The sequence below is a fragment of the Melospiza melodia genome, chromosome 2, assembly GCF_035770615.1.
Source record: "Melospiza melodia melodia isolate bMelMel2 chromosome 2, bMelMel2.pri, whole genome shotgun sequence".
Lineage (NCBI taxonomy): Eukaryota > Metazoa > Chordata > Aves > Passeriformes > Passerellidae > Melospiza > Melospiza melodia.
Window position 1 is genome coordinate 118732307 of NC_086195.1, and position 21144 is coordinate 118753450.

At 40.8% G+C, this 21144-nt stretch overlaps 1 protein-coding gene across 2 annotated transcripts in view; it reads left to right on the forward strand.

Moving 5' to 3' along the window:
• The window catches only part of SLC9A7 (solute carrier family 9 member A7), a 67345-nt gene that overhangs the window by 17718 nt on the left and 28483 nt on the right, over positions 1–21144 (forward strand). For both annotated transcript variants that reach the window (XM_063149714.1, XM_063149715.1), the window contains exons 2-7: positions 14951–15150; positions 16409–16486; positions 17155–17231; positions 17864–17976; positions 19258–19363; positions 19651–19792. In XM_063149714.1, coding sequence (XP_063005784.1) covers positions 14951–15150; positions 16409–16486; positions 17155–17231; positions 17864–17976; positions 19258–19363; positions 19651–19792 — 716 coding nt within the window. The remainder of the gene's footprint in view (positions 1–14950; positions 15151–16408; positions 16487–17154; positions 17232–17863; positions 17977–19257; positions 19364–19650; positions 19793–21144) is intronic.

Here is a 21144-nt window from a genome sequence, read left to right on the forward strand (position 1 = left end):
ATCAGTGAAACTTGGAAAGCCCACTGCTCTTCTCAACCAAACCCATAAATACTTATTTGTTCAAGAATGCCAGGTCATGCCCCTGGTAAAAAGAGTCTGTGGTTGTTGGCATCACCTGGTAGCTCTTAGAGGCTCAAGCCTGGAATCTAACTCAGCAGACAGCATGGCTTTGCTGTAAGGCTTTGTCACTCTTGGAAGAGACCCACCCTGCTGATATCCTGAACAAATTTCAACAAACTGGACGTGATCCTAGGGCTCAGCAACCTTCTGTGAGGTGTGGCAAGGCTAATCTTAGAGTAAATCCAAGGCATGTGTTGGAATGAGGCTGGGTTTTGTTTTTTGAGCCCTCTAACCCAGCACAGCGTTCTCATGTTCTGCCTGCTGATTTCTGGGAGTGGAGAGCAATTTTCTAGAGCAAACTGAAATTAAGTTTATTGTACTGCTTGTGCAGAGTGGAACATTTCAGTTTGCTTTAGAAAATTGTGTTCTGCACAGAAACATGGTGTTGGAGTTAAGATGAAGCAATGACACCAGTGACAGAGGGAAAAGAAAAGCCAGGGGAGGCAGCTCCATGCAGTTTTGGTTACAGCTTCTTTGCACTTTGCTTCTTGGGAAGTGTTTTTGTCTTTGCTTTGTTGTCAGTTTGCCATCACCCAGCCCTTTTCCTTGCTCTCTGAGCCATGTCACAATGCCCTCCCTGCCCCAGCATCCGTGGCTCTTCTGGTGTCCTGTGAATCAGGGCTGTAGTTTTGATCAAGGTAGGTGTGGAAGCCTAGCTAAAAGTACAGCTAAATATAACTGTTTCTAATATTTCATAACTAATGGCACAATTGTTATGGAATCCTCTTTGGAAATATTCATACCTTTATTTGTATTTTTTTCTTCCTAGTGTAGTAAGTGATTCTTTTAACAGCTAAAATAGCTGTTCTTACTATTGCCACTTTTTTGTTTGTTTTTTATTTAAGAAGTCTTGACTTTTTTTTTTTAAATCCCTCTTAAAAATCTTTCATGGAGGTCTCAAGTTTACTCTTTTACAGTAAATTTATTTTAAAGCACAGGCATCAATGAGGATAGGGCTTAAGTCTAGCAAGATATGATTATACAAATTTTATTTGATAGAACTTGCCTTGCTTTTATGAGATATTTCCTCAGAAACTGGAACTGTTGTTCTGACAGAAATATTGTCTACTCCTTGTCTGGAAAAAACATCAAATTACTTTTTATGTAATTATGCCTTTTGCAAAATCTCCAGCAATATTAGATGAGGTTACCACAGTGACTGCTCAGCCTGTCAGTATTGGATTGCAAAGTCTCGAGTCTTGTTGACATCTCTGCAATTTGTCTGGTCTTAATATTTAATAAGCCTCATACTCTGCTACCTCAGAGTGAGAGCAGTTCTTTTAAAAAACCACCTTTTACTTTTGTCAGAGTTCTTACCAGACTCTTTAAAGATAGAGGTGTGCTTGCAACACAATGTCTGATGGTAGAGCAGCCATCAATTTTATGCCTCCATGCTCCTGTTGTATGAAACTTTAAAGGAGTTTGCAGAATGAATACTTTATATAGCACATCAGGACCTTGGGTTTGCCCCTGGTCAGTGGGGACTGTGGCAAGGCTCAAGCTGCTTTTTTAGGACTATAAATAAGTATTAGGAGTGTCCAGGTGGTGCTGCAGCCTGCATGTTCTGGTTGTCCACTTGTTGTTGAATGGTTCATTGGGACCTGGATTTTCCACAGGGAACAGAGGAGATGAATGAGAAGGGCAACTCATATCTGCCAGTGGAATGGCAACAGTGAAAGCAGCAGATGTGCTAGAGGTCTGCTGATGTGCTAGGGAAAAGCAGCTGAGCCTTCTCCATAAAGACAAATTTCTGTGTTTGTCTCGAGAAAAAGTCATGGTGAATCTTAGAGAAATATAGTCTGAATAAACTCTCATTCCAAACTTCTGATTTGAACTCTGTTTTTATCTTTATATACACAGGAGTCAATTTTTAGGATTGCTAATGCTAAAATCCTGCAAGTTGGACTTGTCATAGTGGAAACTGTTCAACCTTTTCATTGTGCACTCCAAATTTGCTAGCTCGAGTTGGAGGCTGTCTTTGAAACCACTGCCTCCCCCCGTTTTTGGACAGTCTAAGTGAAGAATCTGACTTCCTCCATTCTGCAAACCATTAGCCATGACAAAGTAATGCATAAATTTAAAAGTATTTGTCAATAAATAGGTGTATTTCACCAAGGCAATCCATGCTATAGGTGACCACATTTTGAATTAGTTTTGTGTAAGAAGCTGTGTAGCTGAAATTGAAAAGCTCTATTATGTGATTTGGGAGTTTTCTAAAACTCTTCCAAAACATTTCAGTCTTTAAATCCAGGAAGTGGCTTTTTTTAGGACTCAAAAGTGGTTTTAGCAAGTAACATTCAGCTGACATCTAAGGAAAAAAAAGCAATTTTTCTTTTTTTTTTTTTCTTTTTTCCCTGGAGGCTTGAGCAAATATTTGGTCATTTCTTTTTCTCTGTAGTTATGACAGTTTCAAGTTGCAATGTTTCGTCCTAGTAGGTCTTTAAACTGTGAATCTGAGCTTGAACTTTTAGATTTGTTTGTCAGACTTAAGTCAGTCCTAACTCTTCAACAATTTAATTTGTTTTGTTTGCAGCTGTGTACTCTCCTTTTTTCCCCACCCATTGTGATGAACAGCATGGAAGATAAATGTGTGGGAGCTGCTGCAAACTGCTAATGGCTTTTAAAAGGCAAATCATTAAATCAGAACTCTCTTCAAGTGCACCAGGGACTTTGTGTCTGAAAAAAATGAACTTCATTTAAAGCACATCTGTAGCTTTTTAAACATGAATTGCACAGAAGACATTCAGTTTCTGCCTATCAGGTGTATATGAACTCAACTCTAATACTTTGAGACATTAAAATGTTTCTTCTGAGGTGTAAAAAGTACCATGTTGTGCTGAAAATGCTGTGTTGGACTGGAAGCCTCAAGCAGTGGATTGAAAGGAAAAGTTATTTGTTTCTGACTTGGTGCTTTGAGCAGCAGTGGGAGATATGGGAAATCCTGGGCTGGTTTCTCTTTGTTTTAATGTTTGGAAGAGGAAGAGATGAGAGCTGTGTTTCCTGCTGGCTCTGGGCAAGTGCCATTCACCAGTTGTAGTGTTTTCCCTAAATGTCAAGGTATACAGAGGGCTGGTACCAAACCAGAGCTTGGTGCAGGCAAAACAGGAGTAGCAATGAGCTGCCCTAGATACTTTACCTCCAATGGAGTAAATCTGAGGTCTTTGTGTTAGCTACTGGTCAAGCTTTTGTGCTGTGAGGACATTAATGATGCCATACCCTGCCATTTAACCAGCAAATTCACATGGTAGAAAATCTTGGAATAAGTACTTTTTAAAGTTTCAAGAGGAGTTTCTCCAAGTACCTAATTAGTCATCTGTCTCTTAACCATGCAGTCCAAAAGCAGCAGTACTAGCACATAATTTTTAAAAACAAAAATCCAGTTGCATGCTCCCCGAGGTAGGTCTCTCCACGAGCAGTGTTGATGGATATATATTGTCTCAGCACTTAGGCCAGGGTGGAGTAACCTTTTATCCATACATACCATTGTTCTTTGGGGGTTTTTGGTTTTTTTTCTGTTAGTTTCAGCTACTTATCTGATACCAGGGCTCTAGCAGGCACATTGCTATTAAATGAGGTGCTTTTTCTGTGGTTTGGGATGGCTGTTGTAAGCTGGACAAAATGCATTATAAAATGTTACATGTTGCTGTCATTGGCACTTGCATTACTTTGTCCTGCATCTTTCTTAGTCTTTGGAGAAGTGAAATTGAATAGAAACCAGAATTAGCTGGTACTGTATTTGACTTGAAAAATCTAAAAGGAAAAGTGGAAAGAGAAGGCTGTGCAGGTTGCATCTGAGCAGTGATGCGGCAGGCTCTTTAAACTCATGTACACAAAAAGGGTAAAGGATGTGCATGGTGAGCAGCAGTCTTGGTTTCATGGCCTGCTGCTCTCTGTCCATCATTGTGAGCATGGCTGTGGGTCCATCCCATCCTCTAGTTTTATGTCAAGGGGGAGTTGTTCATACTTCTGGTGGCAAATGTATAAATTCCTGGGGTTTTATTAAATTAATGGGTTTTTATAAGTATCATGTGCAGATAATTATCTAAAGAGCAAGCTGACTTAAGCAATTTTTCAACTGAACTGGTTAGACACAGTTTTATTGATGAAAATGGATATTTTTAAATTCATATAAATCATGTCATGAGAAAAAAGGGAATTTTGAAGGGTATTCTGGTGATGCTTAACTGAAACAGCTCTGAAAGCACCATGGTGTGAAAAAGTGAAGTGATGATCCTTCTTCTGGCTTGGTATTTTCCTGAGAGGGTACTCCTCTACCTTGGGATGCAAGAATTGCTTTATAGTGATTGCTTTGCAAATGTCCAAACCCACAATTTTACTGTAGGGCTGAAAGCTGTTGTGTTAACTGTGTGGGAAAACCTGCTGTCTTAACAGCAGAATTTCTGAGAATTTGTTTGTTCTTGAGATTGTTCAAGAAAATATGCAGGGGAGAGGAATGAATGGCCAAAAGACAACATAAATAAAAAGTATGGTTTACACACTTATAATGGGTTGTTTGAGAGGAAGCTCATGGGGTACATGATGGTTCTGCTTATGTAGGTGGGATCAGCCTTTGGAAGGGAGTTTTACTCCTTACCTTTTTCTGTCCTGCCACAGGGTCTTGCACCAAAACCCTGTGGTGTCAGTAGCTGCCCTGGATGTCATGGGTCAGATTATTCCATGTAGCAGCAATTGGCTGCTCTTCATCTCTGGTAAATCTGATTTTATTAGCCCTCATCTGACACCTTTTGCCTAGGAGGAAATGTGAAATCATAGGTTCCCATCCACTTGTGTGCCACCAATGAGACGTGCTGGGGTTGGAGCTGAGGTGGCATGCAGAGAGAAGATGAAATGGATGTGATTGCTCAGGCACCTCGTTGGTACCACTGGGCTGAAAAAGATTGAAGGGATGGCAGAAATGCCAGGCTGCAGCAGCACCTGAGGTCTGTGGGGAGCAGGCAAGGAGGCATCAGTGTGTAGTGGGAGCAGAGCTAGAAGTCAGTGGCTAGGAACTGCAGGGTGAGCTCAGCTGGAAAAAGGTAAAGCTTGTGCCAATTTAGGAGGAAAGAAGAGTGGTAATGAGCTGTGTAGGAGGTTGGGAGCTGCAGCTGTGGGACCTCTGGACAATGTGCTTTTTGTAAGCAGGCTGAGCTTTTGGATGGCTTTTTTTGGTTACAGCTCAAAGCGCATTCTTTCTTCTTCTCCAGCTCATGGGAATCAGTCAGGAAGGCAGAAGTGCTGTGAAACTGTTCGTGCACTGCAGGCTGTGGCAAAAGTAATTTGCTGACTTCTGCAGTTGGTACTAAAAAAGTGCTTCAATTATGAGCTACATATGAAAAGAAGTAATAATAGATTCCTTTGCTCCTCTGGACACTGTCCTGAAGGTCCTAGAAGAGCATTTGCCAGCTTTTTTCAGTTCAAAGCAGATATAGTGGGATGGATGTTAGAGCAGCTGCCCAGTGGGATTGACAGCTGTGGTTGTGAGAAGGCCATGGTCACTGAAGTGCCTGTGCTCACAGCAGTCACCCAGAAAGGAGAAACAGGAAACATGTGGCTTCTTGGTCTGCTTTGGGACATATCTGTAAGGGGCAGGTTGCTTCTATGAGATAGGGTAGATCTTCTGTTGGACTGTGTGTGTTTGGATGCTGTAATAACAAGGCTTCTATGGTCAGACATAATGATCACAGAAAGCCAGAGTCATCATATTGCTGCTATTTCTGTCTTCTGGGTCAGTACATTTCTCTGTAAGCCACAAACCATTTTATCTCCACGTGCTGGTTGCTTTTCTGCCCACAGCTACAGAACATGGGGCTTGCCTCAGCAAAAAATAGTTTTCTTGAAAATTCAGTCAACTTGAAACCTTTGTCCCCTCTCCATGTAGAAGGTGGTGCTGTTAGTAACTGGAAAGGGCTTGGTGAAAATGATCTTTGGGAAGAGAAGTACTGGAATGTTTTCAGTTGTCTCAAGGAGAACTTTTCTGGTAAACATTTTATTTCATTCACCTTGCTCAAATTTCTTCTTGTCCTTTTCCTCCTAAGACTTTGTTTTGGCCCCTGTCCTAATCAGAAGTTCCCAGAAATGGTTTTTAGGATGAAGGCCTCCACACACATCAGTTACCTTCTACAAATGAGCAAAGGCCTGAGGAGGCAATGTCAAAATGTTCCTAGTAAAAATCCAGACCTATCTACACTCCTTGTAGCTACTGTGGGATCTCTGAACCCAAAACTGTACCAAGAGGGATGCAGTTCCTGCCCCTTCCCCCTTCCTGCTCGCCTTCAGTCAAACCTTCAAAATTAAATGACAGTGTCAGGAAAGAGATTGTTGCTGCTTAATGAGTTTCAATTGGGTTACAGATTGAAGCCTGACTCCTTGCAATGACAGATTAATAACTCCTTCTGCTGAAGCTTTAGGAGGGGGGATAATTATTTTCTGGGGCTTTTTTTTTTTTTTTTAACTGGAAAGCTCATTTCTTGCTAGTGCCTGAGCCAGGTGCTATTACTGTAAATCTTTTTGTAACAAAAGACTTGACAGTATTATTTTTCAGACTCTGATGAACTTGTGGCCTCCTATTTGAGATATGCTGAGTGTTCTAACATGCAAATGGGAGAAAAAGCAGTCACTGAACACAAGGATTAAATAGAAAGCTTTCTGTTATACATAATAAAAACTGCTGCTGGTCCTGCTGCTCTTCTTGGTGTCTGCCAGCATGGTCACTGATGTGCCTGGGGGAAAGAATCTTGGTGTTTGGGGTTTTACTCATCTGGCTTAGAAGTCTGCATTGAAAGAAATGCTTCAGCTGTGCTGCTGCTGCTGCAGGGGACTGGGACCAGTTGCAGCTGGCACTCTGTTAGGGAGTCACTCCCGTGTGAAGGGAGGAAAGGGAGACACAGTGAGGCAGAGGTTGGTGCTTTTGTGATGGCCCATTGCTGCTCACACCTCTAGGAACATATGTGGTATTGGTACATGTATGGCTTTCACTATTTGGATTTTATAAAAAAGGAGGGAAACTTAAATTTTGAAAAGTATAAAGGAGCTTTTAGGATGTTATTTATAAAATATTTAACAGAAAATGCTTTAAATGTTTTAATCTGTGTTGCATGAAACAATGGTCATGCAGTAACTAAACTTGAAAAAGCCTGAGTTGAAAGCAGATGCAGACTGTAATCTCTGACAATTGCCCGTGCCCTTTATAACTGTGGTATTTTATTTCTAAGTTGAGATTCTCTTTAAATTGGCTTCTGTGGCTTGTCCAAGGTCCTTCACTGAGCCATTGCTATGGCTGGCTCAGGAGCCTTCACTCACAGTCCCATGCCTGGACCAGAGGCCACATGTGATTAGCACAGGACAGCAGCTCCTTCCAGGGCTGCCTGTCAGTTCAGGCAGTTTGACAGATGCTGTCGGGTTGCTGCTGTGTGCATTTTGTGGGTTTAGGGGTTTTTTTAAATGCTTCTAAACATTTTTTGGTCTTTTCTGAATTTTAGATTCTAAGGGAGAATAAAACTAGCATTTTTTTCTTACTGGCTGTCATTTTGCCACATATTTATTGTCATCTTTCTGTGGCTGCCCTCTTGCTAATAGGGTCTACTCATCCCTCCAAATTATTTGGAACAAACTAATTATTTTGGGGCTATAGCTCTCCTGTGCACATGTAAAGCTGTATGTGAAACTTAATAGTTCTTCAGAAACTAACTTTTGAAATTCCAAAGCAACCTTCTGTTTAAATCTCTTGATGCTTGTGTTTTAAATCAGTCTTCTTCTACTTTGAACCTGTTCTTTAACCTCACCATCAGTAAGAATGTGCATTACAGAATAAAGAATACCTGCCTGCCCCTGTAGTTCATAATTTTTTTTAGCCATTTTGCTATACCTGTAAGTATGTAAATCACACAACATAACACAAAATGAAAAAGAACTAGATCCCTACACTCCTGTGAGTTTTTGGAACCAAAGGCTTGTGAGGAGGCCCAAGTGCACAGTGCACATATGCCTGGCAGCACAATGCCAGCAAGTTAATTTGATATTTGGTTCTGCACAGTGTGCCAATAAATTTTTGTGTAATCTGTTTATTTAAATTCAAAACTATGCTTAGTTTGGCTTATTTTAAAAGTGAATCAAATGCTTATTACAAAGATGCCCTTGATAGCATAGTGCAATGTCTGCCTACAAGGAGGAAGAACTACCCGCTTGTTTATTGTCTTTTAACTTCCTTATCTAAAATAGCCCTGAGGCAATGACACAGCATGACCTTGAACTTGTTATTCAGAATTTTAGAGTTTGGATATCCTCAAAATTTCTTCCAGACTTCAAGAATTGGCATCCTCTGCCTTCCTTTCCTGTTGAAAAAGGCTGGGTTTAAATTTTTTTAAATTGAAATGTAGTGAGGATTTAATAATTGGTCACACTGCTGAACATAAACTGCTTCCCATTTTTCAAAGCTTGCATCTTCTGCCGCGGTGTGACAAGCTGGTGAGTGCCACACAGGCAACATTGCATCACTGAGAAAGTAGTTGATGATTAGCCATGCTGAGTGCAAGACAGAATCACAGAATCAGTTGGGTTGGGAAAGACCTCTGAGGTCAAATCCAATTTGGGACCAAATGCTACCCTATCAATGGACCATGGCACTGGGTGGCACCTGCAGCTGTTTCTTAAACACCTCCAGGGATGGTGACTCCCCCAACTCCCTGGGCAGTCTGTTCCAATGTCCAATCACCCCATCTGTGAAGAAATTCCTCCTAATGTCCAGCCTCAACCTTCCCTGGCACAGCTTTAGGCCATTTCCTCTTGTCCTGTTGCTGGTTGCCCGGGAGAAGAGGCCGACCCGCCTGGCTACAGCCTCCTTTCAGGGGGTTCCAGGGCGTGATAAAGTCCCCCCTGAGCCTCCTTTTCTCCAGGCTGAACAACTCCAGCTCCTTCAGCTGCTCCTCACAGGATTTGTGCTCCAGACCCTTTCCCAGCTCCACTGCCTTCTCTGGCCTTGCTCCAGCCCCTCAATGCCCTTCTTGAAGTGAGGTGCCCACAGCTTGACACAGCACTCAAAGTGTGGCCTCACCAGTGCTGAGTATATGGAAAATGCAGATGCTGTCAGGGGCCTGGGGCTCTGCAGACACTGGTTTAGCCCTTCCTCTGCCTTCCTGTGCAGGGTAGTGCAGTCAATGGCAAGCAAATACAGGTATAGAGAGTGAGTTGCTAGTGCTTCTGGAGATGGTATGTAACATCTGATCTGATTTTTTTTTTATTATACAGTGTTACTGGCTCAGTTCTGGATCAAAAAAATGCTTGAATTATTTTGTACAAGTGTTGTAACTTTGTCAAAAATCACTGTGAAATTTGATGTTCAAAGGATGACACTGTGATAGGAAAAATACTTTATTTGTTGGTGTTTAGGCTATTTAAAGTAGAACTTTGCAAGTGTGATGTCTTGATGCATGCAAACACCCAGAAGAAAAATGATCTATGTGATAAACACTGTGTATTATTATTAGTCTTTCACCTTGAAAATACATACAGGACATTCTTTCACCCTTCTTGCCAAATTTTTTTCAGCTTTGTTTCTTTGCCCTCAAGCTGGTAGAAAGTCCAGTTTGGATGTAGGGAAGAAAAATCTAGACTTTTAAACATAAGAAATCCTCCCCCCCCATATTCTTTGTGTGTATTTTCAAAAGCTAACAGTATTTTATTCTCTGTCACTGAAGAAACTGATGTCCAGGTACATAAAAGTGCTATTCTGCCTCTGTGTGGGCTGCACTAAGGGATGACAGACTCTGCCAAGCCAGGACTGCCTCTCACCACTGACAGTGTTGCCCAGCTTCACAACAAACCTGTCAGTGGTTTGCTGTAGTGTCACTTCCAAAAGATACAACTATTGTATTAAAAAAAAAAAAAATAAAAAAACCCCAAGAGAAGTGCTAGTAACAAGTGCTTTATGTGATGTATCACAGTACCTGTTTTCCTGTATTTATGTGGAATTCACTGGATATCTCCTTTGGTTACTCTTTTGGCTGCTTTTGATAGGCTCAGTTGAGGCCCACGGCAGGTGGCAAGTGAGGGTGGACTGAGGCAGGAAAAGCAGCCCCCTCCTATCCTGCTGGATCTCTTTGGCTTTTATGAGGAGACTCATTGCTACTTCTTTTGCTCTGACTTACTGAGTTGGGAGATCAGCCTGTCATTTAAGCAAAATAAAAACCCAGCTCCAAAGCAAGATAGCCCCCAGACCAGATCCAGAAAGCAATTAAGGTGATTTAGAAGAAATGTTTGCAGTATGAGGTGTCTGTCTGAGGGGTCCAAATGTTCATGGGAAAGACCTTAGGAGGTAATCTTGTCCAGCCCTTTGCTCACAGCAGGCCCCCTCAGCTTGGGTTGCTCATGGCCTTACTCAAGGGAGATTTGGCTATAGGCAAGGAAGGAGATGATACAGCCTTTGTGACAGCCTGTTCTGGTGCTTAGCCACATCATTGTTTTAAAAAACAAGCCTTGCCTAATTTTTTTCACCTACCTTGCAACAAGTTTGTCGCCTTTAGTCTTAATCACTGTGTGCTTTCCAGAAGATTCTGTCCCTCTCTGTCTCCCCAGCAGTAAAATCTGTACCAAGTCTCCCTCAGTTTGGAGGCTGGAGGGGAAGGACCCTCGGCGTTCAGCACCTGGCTCTCTACCAGAAGTGTGTGAAAGAAACTGTATCTAAACAGGTTTGAGCTCAGGGATTGATCCACTCCACTGATTGTCAGATCAAGTTGAATTCACTGATTAAACTGTGTGATGTGGAGTGTGAATGTCTCTGGTTCCTGCAGTCAGTGCCAGCTGGCTCTCCCTGGAACCTCAGGGCAGCTTCAGCAGAGAACTGGGCTGGAAATCACACAGACCACAGCTCTTACCAGATAAAGGCACTCGTGGTTGTGTGCGTCGTTCTGAATTCATGTTCTCACTTCAGTGACTTCTGCACTCAAACAAAACCAAAAGTAAAGATGACATTTTAAATGGTCTATTGTTAGATTGGTGCTGACCAATCCATTTGCATCAAAGGAGGTTTAGATTGGATATTAGGATTATTTTTTCACTGACAGGGCAGTCAAAGATTGGAATTACCCAGGAAGCTGGATGAGTAACCATCCTGGAGGTGTTTAAAAGTTGTGTAGGTGTGGTTTAGTGGTGGACTTGACAGTGCCAGGTTAACAGTTGGGCTCTGGGATCTTAGGTGTTTTCCAACCTAAATGATTCTATGACTATGTCTGAAATCTAATATTTTTCATTATCAATAGTGATTTATTTCAGAAGGGACAAAATATTCCCAGGATTTAATGCTTCACTTTTAGGAAGATTTTCTTTGTGTACAACCTGCATGATCAGCATTGTATAGGCAAGATGCTGGCACGGATGCTCTCTATTAAATCTGAGAATGCAAGTCATGCATACAAGTTATTAGGTATCAGTTTTTGAGATAATCCTTCATAAGAGTCTTTGAGCAATGAAGTAAACTTACCCTTGCAATAGCTACCACAACACAAAACTTTGAAAATAAGGCCCTTCTCAAATTTTGAAGTATTGTACCCATTTATAGCTTTTTCTGTCTTGTTTCAGTCTTGCAATAAAAGGCAGTGCTGGATTTATTTGGCCTGGAGGTTCTCTTTTAGAAGAGGTAGACTGTTCTTAAGCAGTCAGAAAAATATTTGCTTTTATTCCAGGTTCTCCATAAGCTCTTCAGCAGTAACCCCTCGGGTAGGAGTGACATAGAGTTTATATGCTGATTGCTCTGTATCTGTTCCTAGCTTCCAGCAGCCATTCCTTGCTTCCAAATAAACAACAGAGCTATACTGAATTTATGCTTATGTTAACAGTAAGATTTAGTCTAGGCTTGTCCATTGAAAAATTCTGGTTATCTCTCTATTCTACTTTTGTCCTTCAGTTGCAAAACTCTGATGTTTCAGGAATGGTTGAAATCAAGCATCCAGAGAGAATTATGGAGGATGTCCTGGTCTCTGTATAACACCTAATGGCAGACAGCTTAGGAGGGCATCCTTCCTGAGGCTATAAATCAGGCAGTTTCTTCTGCCTGAAAAACATTTGGGGCTTTAGTGTTTTGTGATCTTGGGGAGCTGACTGAACTCTCTGAACTTTGTTAATGTTGTATTATCAAGTGAGATGTGATGTAGAAATCACATAACAAGTCCTGTAACTTTTTAGTATGTAAAAGACGCAATGTTCATTGGAAAACAGAAAATTCTTCCAAATAGTTTTCTGTGAAGACTTCAAATATTTTTAGGAAAAGAACTAATGACTTTTGTCAAATGTGTGCTTTAATGTTTCACTTCAATATTGAAAACCTGTTGGTTTGGGACAACATTATGTATATGGCAGTATGCCTGTATCTTTGTAAAGTCAGGGAGCTTTCCATTCTTCTAATTCATCTTTTGAGCTAACAAATGTCTAGTATTGTGCTGATGAAGCTGGCTGTGGAATTTGTGTGTCTTCCTAGGGCCCCTTTTGTTTTCATATGTGTTTCCTTTAATGACTGAGCTGTGGGTGGCTTTACCCACTTGGCTGCTTCTGACAGCCTTTTGCCTCAGCAAAGGTCCAGGTGCATCCTGCTGCAAGACAGCACCCTGACAGCAGAGACCACGTGTTCCTAAAGTGCATGGTGCTCAGCGTAAAAATCTCATCCATTTTGCTGTTCTATCAATAGGAGGTGAATGAAAATTCCCTGTAGCTGTGCTGCTGGGCCATGGGAGAGTGAGGATATGGGATAGAATGTTTCACTTCAAACGAGAAGTACTAGTTATGAATATAATTGTCATGTAACTGGTATATCTCATTATGGAGGAGAATGTACAAGTGGGTTATAGCTATGTGGGTTATAGTTATATAGTGCAATCACCTCCTGCTCTCAGGTTTCTCTTCCTAATGCAATAGTAATGGGGTTTCCCATCTGCTTTTGCAATGCACTCAGTAAGGACAGTCTCTGACCCTAAGAAGCCACTCTAAGAAGTGTCCCTCTCTCTATTCTCAGCTGAGTAGCAATATTGAATTGGCTTTATGCCACAGCTATGTATAAGCTCATCTGTACAGTTTTCTTTTTGCAGTCTGATTTACTGCAGGATTTCTGGCTGATGCTGGTTTGATTGATTTTTACCACAGTCAGTCTTCCTGATGTCTTCTGCGAGTGCAGCCCTTCCTAGCTGTGAGTAGGGTGAGAGCAGCAGAAATCTTAGGCTGCTTGCCTGGCTGGGTTGGTGAAGGGGTCTGTAGCCATAACTGGTGTAGTGAAAGTGGCTTGGAGGTGACTGGCTGTAAACTCACTTTGTGCAGAGCTGTGTTTCTGCCTCATCCATCATACATAGCTGCAAAATGCTCTGGTGGTGTTAGGAGATGCTGCTCTAAATCTGTGTATTTAAATTATTAGCATTGAAATTTCAGTAAGCAGATTTATCTTGTTTAGGAGATCTCTTCCTGTGCTCTCTCTGAGTATGTACTTCCCTTTTCTAAATAAAATGTCTCTTAATATTCCAGTTCCTTTGGACTGATCATGTTGCTGCTCTGTTCTTAGAGAAGGAAGGCTGGAGATGAGCCTCCCACTAGTGTCACAGCTGCTGCCTGCCGTGTCTTTTTGCATTAGAACAGTTTTGTTACTATGGACTTCAGGAGAAAGAGGTGTGCTCCTTTGGTTGGCTTTTTGGGGGCACAGCTTGGTTACTCTTTGCACTATGTCAAAACAATAAGTCTTTTTGGGGTTTTTGTTATGTGTGGTAGATTTTTTTGTTTGTTTTACCTCATTTAATTTTTGGTTACTACCTGTCAGCTTCATTTACTCTCTGGGGAAGCTATGGGTGCAGAGGGAGGGTCACAGGGAGCAAACCCAACGCTGGCTATTGACTCATCAACGAAAGCACCAAACATCCATCTTCATCTTGCAGTTGTCTGGAATAAGGATTAAATTGCAGATCATCCTAAGGCAACAGGGAGCCTTTAGTAAGTGGGTATCAATTTGTTTACTTACCAGACCAAAACCACTTTGTTCTTATTTGTTTTCTCTGCGGATGCTCTTTTCTTAGTACATTGTAACAGGAATGGTGCTCAGTTAGAACTTGGTGCATCTCCAGCCCCCTGGCATTAAGTCTGAAGCATTTGTTATTGATAGGATTTTCTGGTTGGATTTTCTCTGCTGCCGAAGTGATTTGTCCTATATTTCTGAATCCTGGATCTCTTATGATTGATCATTTACACCTTATTTTATTTTTGTTTCTATGAAATGTGGAAAATGCTTGCAAATGACATATGGTGGCTTCATTGTGCAGGTCATGTCTTAGTTTTAAAGTTTGCGGAGTACACAGAAGATTGTGCAACAGACATTGTTTACTTGCCTAGAATTATAAGACTAAAAACTGTGTTCTTGCTGAAGCCATCAAATAATGTGGCAAACATCACCATTCCAGATCAGTTACGGTCATGTGTTTCCAGCAGTCACTGTTTTCTGGCAATAGTGTTTGCTTGGTTCTGTCCTAAGGCAGGTGAGATGTATTTGATGTGTCCTAATGTTCAGCCTCTCATGTGACTGGGGGTTTATGCTTTCAAGGTGTGAATGAGGGTGAGGAAGACAAAAACTGAAATGGAGCTGTTTGTTTGTCACTTCAGTCAGGTACCAGATACTTCAGATTCACTGGTAGTTTTGATGTGCTCAGGGCCTCTCTTCCCCTGCAGAAAACTGATAGTAAGAATTGACTTCAATGTGTTTTTGATGCCCATATGGTTGTAAAGTTCATGCACTATCCCTTGGATGATGTTTGAAACTTGTTATAGTGCAGGAGTATCAAATCAGCCTCATGGATTTTTACCTCTCTTGCAGGACTGATCGTTGGGGTGATCCTGAGGTACGGGACCCCCTCCACGAGTGGCCATGACAAACCCTTCAGCTGCTCCCAGGAGGACAGGCCCTTCACCACCCTGCTGGTCAACGTCAGCGGCAAGTTCTTCGAGTACACGCTCAAAGGGGAAATTAGCCCTGGCAAGATCCACAACGTGGAGCAAAATGACATGCTGAGAAAGGTGAGGCTGTACCAGTTCACATGCTAGCTAAGTTCCTCCTTCATCCATGCTTCCCTCCCTCCTCCATCCTGTTTGCACCTCAGGCAGTGTCAAGTGTCAGTATTCCTGATAGTTACAGCACTTTATTGCTTAATTCAAAAGCACCTTCTGTATTATATCACTGCTGGAGAAACTGTGCTCTGCTACATGTATGTGGTGCTTTCCTAAAGGCCTTGGTTGGAAGACTTAATGTATGTTTCTAACATATGTAGAATTTACAGAGACCAATTTGCTGCCTTGTATAAATGGAAAGTAAGGAAAATTATAATTTCTTAATGAGAAGTGATTGTTCCTTGTTGTTTTGGTCTTTTTTCCCTAGGGTTTTAAAATCTGTTTATTGTCAGGAAATAGTTACCTCTTCCACCCTATAAACGACCAAATGAGTCAGTCTGGTGTTGGAAGTAAAATTCACCTATCAGCAGTTTTTCAGCTGTCTTCTTTGCCTTTTTATTCAGTGTCAGGAATTAATCACCTTTTGTGTGTATCAAAGCTAGACTTTGAAGCGTAGGATTGCGATCTAAAGGTACTTCTTTCTGCAGAATATGAAGAGAGCTTAGCTGCCCATGTGTATCTGTCTGCTGTAGGTATCTCCAGTTATCTGAAATGAGTCCTACCCTGGGAGGGCACAGCTGTAGTGCTCAGGCAGCAGGTGAAGAGAGTCTAGTTAGTCCCATAATTGTGAAGGTCTTCTGATTGCATTTTAACTGTTGTTTTTTGTTCTTAGTGTAGTGTAGTCCTTCATGGATATCTAAAACTCCTACTGGAATACATGGAAAAGGTGTATGATCCAAATTTCTGAAAACTGGTCTTGTATCTGATTTGATTGCCTTACAATAATTATTCATTGGCTAAATTTGCAGAAAAAAAGTAAGCTAAAATAGGATTTCATCTGCAGCTATACCAATATCAGGTATCACAACAGGAGAAATCTTCTCTAGCATAATTTCTGCTAGAAATTTTTATTTTAAAATTGGGGAATGTGTTTGGGACTGCTGCCAGATCACGAGTAACCAATGTAATGCCTGTTCTTTCTAGATGCTATTTACCAACAGGAGCTGCAGCTTTTTGCTGCCATGTACAAATAGAGCTGGCCAATATTTTAGAGGCTCAGCTTATCTATTTCATCAACCAAAAATAGTGGTTGTCAGCAAATAAATGAGGAAAAAGCCCTAACAATTTGTATATGTCCGTTTCTAATTGAAATTATTTTATTTTTTAGGTTACATTTGACCCAGAAGTTTTCTTCAACATTCTATTGCCTCCTATTATTTTTCATGCTGGTTATAGCCTGAAGAAAGTAAGTGCAATAACTTCCGAGGAGAAGAGATCCTTTTTTTTTTTTACTGAGAGATTGCTGATTTGTTCAGGATTGTAGTCTCCTTTCAGGCATTTACTTACAGTAAGAAAAAATCTAATTTCCTCCAGAGATGGTTAGGTCATATTGTTTTAAGAGAAAATGCATGTATTTTTGAGTATAAATGTATTAAACCTTACTTAATTTTGCTGATTTGTTTTCCTTTGAACTTAGCCAGACATTGATGTCAGTTTCATTTAAAGTAAATGATGTTCTGTTATGAATTGTTTTGGTCCTTCTCAAATGTCCAAAATGCAGTAAATTATGCTGAGAGGCTGACCTAACCCTGAATCCCAGAGGAGATGTGCCAGACCCTTAATGGCAGAAGGGTTCAGATTCTGATCTTGCTTGAGGACACCATGAATTGGTGCAGGTTTCTGTCAATTTGCCTTCTGTCAGTAAGCTACATGTAGGGTCTAATGCATGGCACAGATCTGGTTTATTCAATTTATTGAAGTTAAATTGAATTTACTTAGCAGTAATTGAAATGTTTCTCTGAAATAGAAGTGTGCTTCTGTGTATTGATACAAGTGAAGCAGTGTGCTACATGGTTCTGAATGTGCAATATAACTTTGGTAAAGTAAGTATATAAACCTCTTTTTCTTGTGCAGAGACACTTTTTCAGGAATTTGGGGTCCATTTTGGCTTATGCCTTTTTAGGAACAGCAGTGTCTTGTTTCATTATTGGGTAAGTGAACTCTGATATCAGTTTCTCTCTACACTAAAGCTTAAGCTGATAAAGCACACTCTCTATCTTTGCCTGCATATGTATATTTTATGTATGTATATACAAACACATTTAATTTAAGCTAGCTGGTCACATTGGTTTGCTTGCCTACAATCTCTTATCCTGCTCATATTAGTGTGTCTTGTATATGGATATTCTGGATAATAGAAATCCTGAATTATATTGGTGATCTTGACTTGTGTCTCAAAGAATTTCACTAGAGAAATAATCTATTATTATAGATTGTTCTTACCTCAGAGTTTTGGCCTATGTATTGTGTTGGGAGAAATAATACTGAGGAAAATGCTGAGCAGAGAAAACTTGGGGGGAAATGGAAGAAACATGTAGACTCTGTGCTAATTGTGTGAAGATTTCAGACTTTACTTATTGGTTTTATATGATGCCTTCTAGATCATATATTGCTTGAATTGCATCATAGGGAAAAGAGGAAAGTTCACTTTGAGAGCTTTCTGCTACACTGAGCTGCAGCATAAACAAGCCTGTCTGAGATATTGTTGCTTGTGCTTTCCCTTGGTCTGCCTGAAATCCACCAGATTGTTTGACTTGGAATGTTTCATCTTCTCTCTCTTCAGGAATCTCATGTATGGGGTTGTGAAGCTAATGAAGTTGGTGGGTCAGCTGTCTGATAAATTCTACTATACAGACTGCCTCCTGTTTGGAGCCATAATATCTGCCACTGATCCAGGTACCTTGATGAACATTTTTAATACCCTTCCAAAATAACCTAATTGTTAGGATTTTCAGCTGCATATTAACAGGACTCTATTTTCAGTTATCTCATATTAATATTTCTGAACCTCTTCTCTGAAATACATGAAATTCTGAGCATTTTGAGAGCTGTTCTCTGCTGATTTGTGACTGAACTGGCATGACACTATGGTATATTTGGAGAAAATTCTAACTCTCCTGTTCAAATGCTTAAATGTTTTTTGTTAAGTGTGCGTCAAGTTTAGGATGGCAAATAGGTGAAATTATTGCTTTTTCTGGATAGCAGGGCTTCCTTCTTCAGCTACATTGCTTGGGGCTGGGTAGTTTAAGAGCAGTGTTTGAAACTTTTAGCTTCTTTAGGTGGGGATTTTCTGTTCCTCTTTCAAGTAAACTTCATGTTTTATACGTTAAGGCAGAAGAATGCTTTTCTGGCCACATAATTTCAGCTTTTCCCCAAATAATGCAGACATCCTTCAGAGTCAAGCGGGCTCACATTGAAGTCTTCACTTGACAGATCATTTTTTAGGGCTTGCAAAGGTCAGGGGCCAGGGTGGGGAGTGCTGAAAATGCAGCCTGACATTTAAAGCAGTTTATTTGAGGTGCTTAGTGGTGATTAGTGTGAAAATGGGAAGTAGCTCCTGTGATTGAGCTGAGCTCTGAACAGCTGGTGGTTGCATACAAATTATGCAAAAAACCACCATGTGATTTTTGAAGTATGTACATGGGAACAACTTCAAGATCATGGTCTTTCATCTTGGAATTTTCTTGAAAGAATGATTATAAATATTTAGCACTCTTGTCCTTTTAAAATTATGTGGAAATTCACACCTGTGGCATAATGGATACTTAGAGGAACACTTAGGATCATTTGTGCTATTTTACAATGGCTGAAATAATAAACCTGTGTCAACAATCTATACAGCTTTTAAAAGCAGGAAGAGCTGTGCAACATTTAGCTTACTGCTTTATATGGAATATATTCTAAAATAATATCAGGGCTTTTGTAGAAGGGCTTTGTCTGCCCCATGCCCCTTGATCATGGGAGCCTTGCAATGAACACTGTGCAGATGGGAGGACAAAAGAGCCACCTCTTAATGGAGCTGTCCTAAAACTGGTAGAGGAATTGCTTACTTGTAGGTAAACATGACTATGGTTTCCCATTTTAGTTTTGATCCTGGGTTTTCTTGCTCAAACTGGAAAGTCTGTTCCACAGCTGATGCAGTCATTGCAGTGTTGTTTTCCTCTTCCCTGTCTGTAGTTACCGTGCTGGCAATATTTAATGAGCTGCATGCTGATGTGGATCTCTATGCCCTTCTGTTTGGAGAGAGCGTGTTGAATGATGCTGTTGCCATTGTATTATCCTCGTAAGTAACTATGGGAATTTCTGCCCTGAAAACACTAAATTGCTTTTGGCATTTGTCTAAAATAAATGCTTTTTCTGAGAAACATTATTTTAAGCTTAAATGGATTGCCTTTTACTGGATTGATAGCCATTGCAAACATTTTCCAAGGCCCCTAAGGCATACACAGGCCAGAATGACACACATGCCTTCAGCATGGGATTGTCTCCCTGTAGCTCAGGTAGAGCTGTTACAGAAAAAAATCTTTCCTGATACCACTTCTAAATTGCCATTGTGTTCTCTCTTTCTAGATCTATAGTTGCCTACCAGCCAACAGGTGAAAATACCCATGCTTTTGATGCTGCAGCATTTTTCAAGTCTGTTGGTGTTTTCCTGGGAATATTCAGTGGTTCTTTCATGATGGGAGCAGTGACAGGGGTTGTGACAGCTCTGATATCCTTTTTCATATTTGGTATTCCAGCTGAGATGGCACATGTGGATATTATCAAGGCTTTCCTGTTTCCCATTATAGCAGAATTGACTCTAGCTTGTTTAATTCTGAGTGTGAAGACGTGATCAGTATTCATTTGACTTCTTTTCTATAGAAAGACATTACAGGTACCCACAGAAATCAACCCTTTCCAATAAAACTGAGGCATTGTAGAAGTTTTAGTGATGTTGCTGCAGTAAACCAAAGCTAATAATGTCTGGTTTCTTTTTATGGAGTTTCCCTAGGCATCCATAAATGTCCCTTGAGCCAGGCACTGGGATTATCTGAGTACTCTGTGGAGAAATGGGTTCCAATTTTTGTTTTGGTGGATGTTGCTGCTTCAGAAGCATGATCTTACAAAATAGATCTGTTTGGGGGAAGTGGTGGGGAGGAATTCAGCTGAGCTCAGAAGTTTTAGAGGTGGTTTCTGTGCAGAATTAACATCTGTTTAAAAAGTATGCTGTGTTTTACATTTGGTGTAATGCCAACATGGAGATTAATTGGTGTTTTATAATGATGCTCTGGGCTTTTTGTTTGAGAGCAAACTTCTGACAAAGCAAGGTCATGGCTGAAGGTGTGTCTGGAGTATATGTTTGCCCTAGTCCAAGTCAGCAGAGAATGTCAGCAAGAAGTGGGTGTGAGTGGAGAGTTGGCACTGATTGCCTTCATATGAGCTGTGCATAGCTGTTTGCACCTCAGATACAGTGTGTTCAGCATGTACCTGCTGCCAGAGTAGTGCTCAGGAAAAAAAACAACACCAAAAAGGTTCTATAAATAGGTGAAGTGTTTTTTTTGTAGTGTGTGAAGAGCTAAATTTAACACTACTGAAGTCTGTTCCGCTTTTTCAGTAGCTGTATGAATTGTTAATTCAGGGTGTGCTTTGATGCTCCTCAGGTTTTACTCTCTGCTGCAAGATGAACTTGTTTTTCCTTTCCTTTGAAAGACTGAGCTGCTCTGAGTTGGCCTTTTCTCTAAAACACATCAGCATAAGGAGAGGAAATACATTTTGTAGGCAGCAATTGTTTTGCCCTAAAAGTACTGAAGCAGCCACGCTTGCTGGAAAAGACTTATTAACAAATCTGAGAAGAAAAATTCTTGTTGATCTTAGGGTTGCTGTAGTCAAGAACAGCTCTGTAAATTCAATGCTTTTGAATGCATTTTATGCTTTATTTAGAGGTGGGAGTGGGACTCATAATTGAGGTTGGCAGGGTGAACAAAACATCATTCCCCCACCAATCCCCTGGAAAGCCAAGGCACATACAGTCTAAAAGGAACAGCAGGTCTATATCCCTTCCTTGCTGGCACTTCAAAGGGA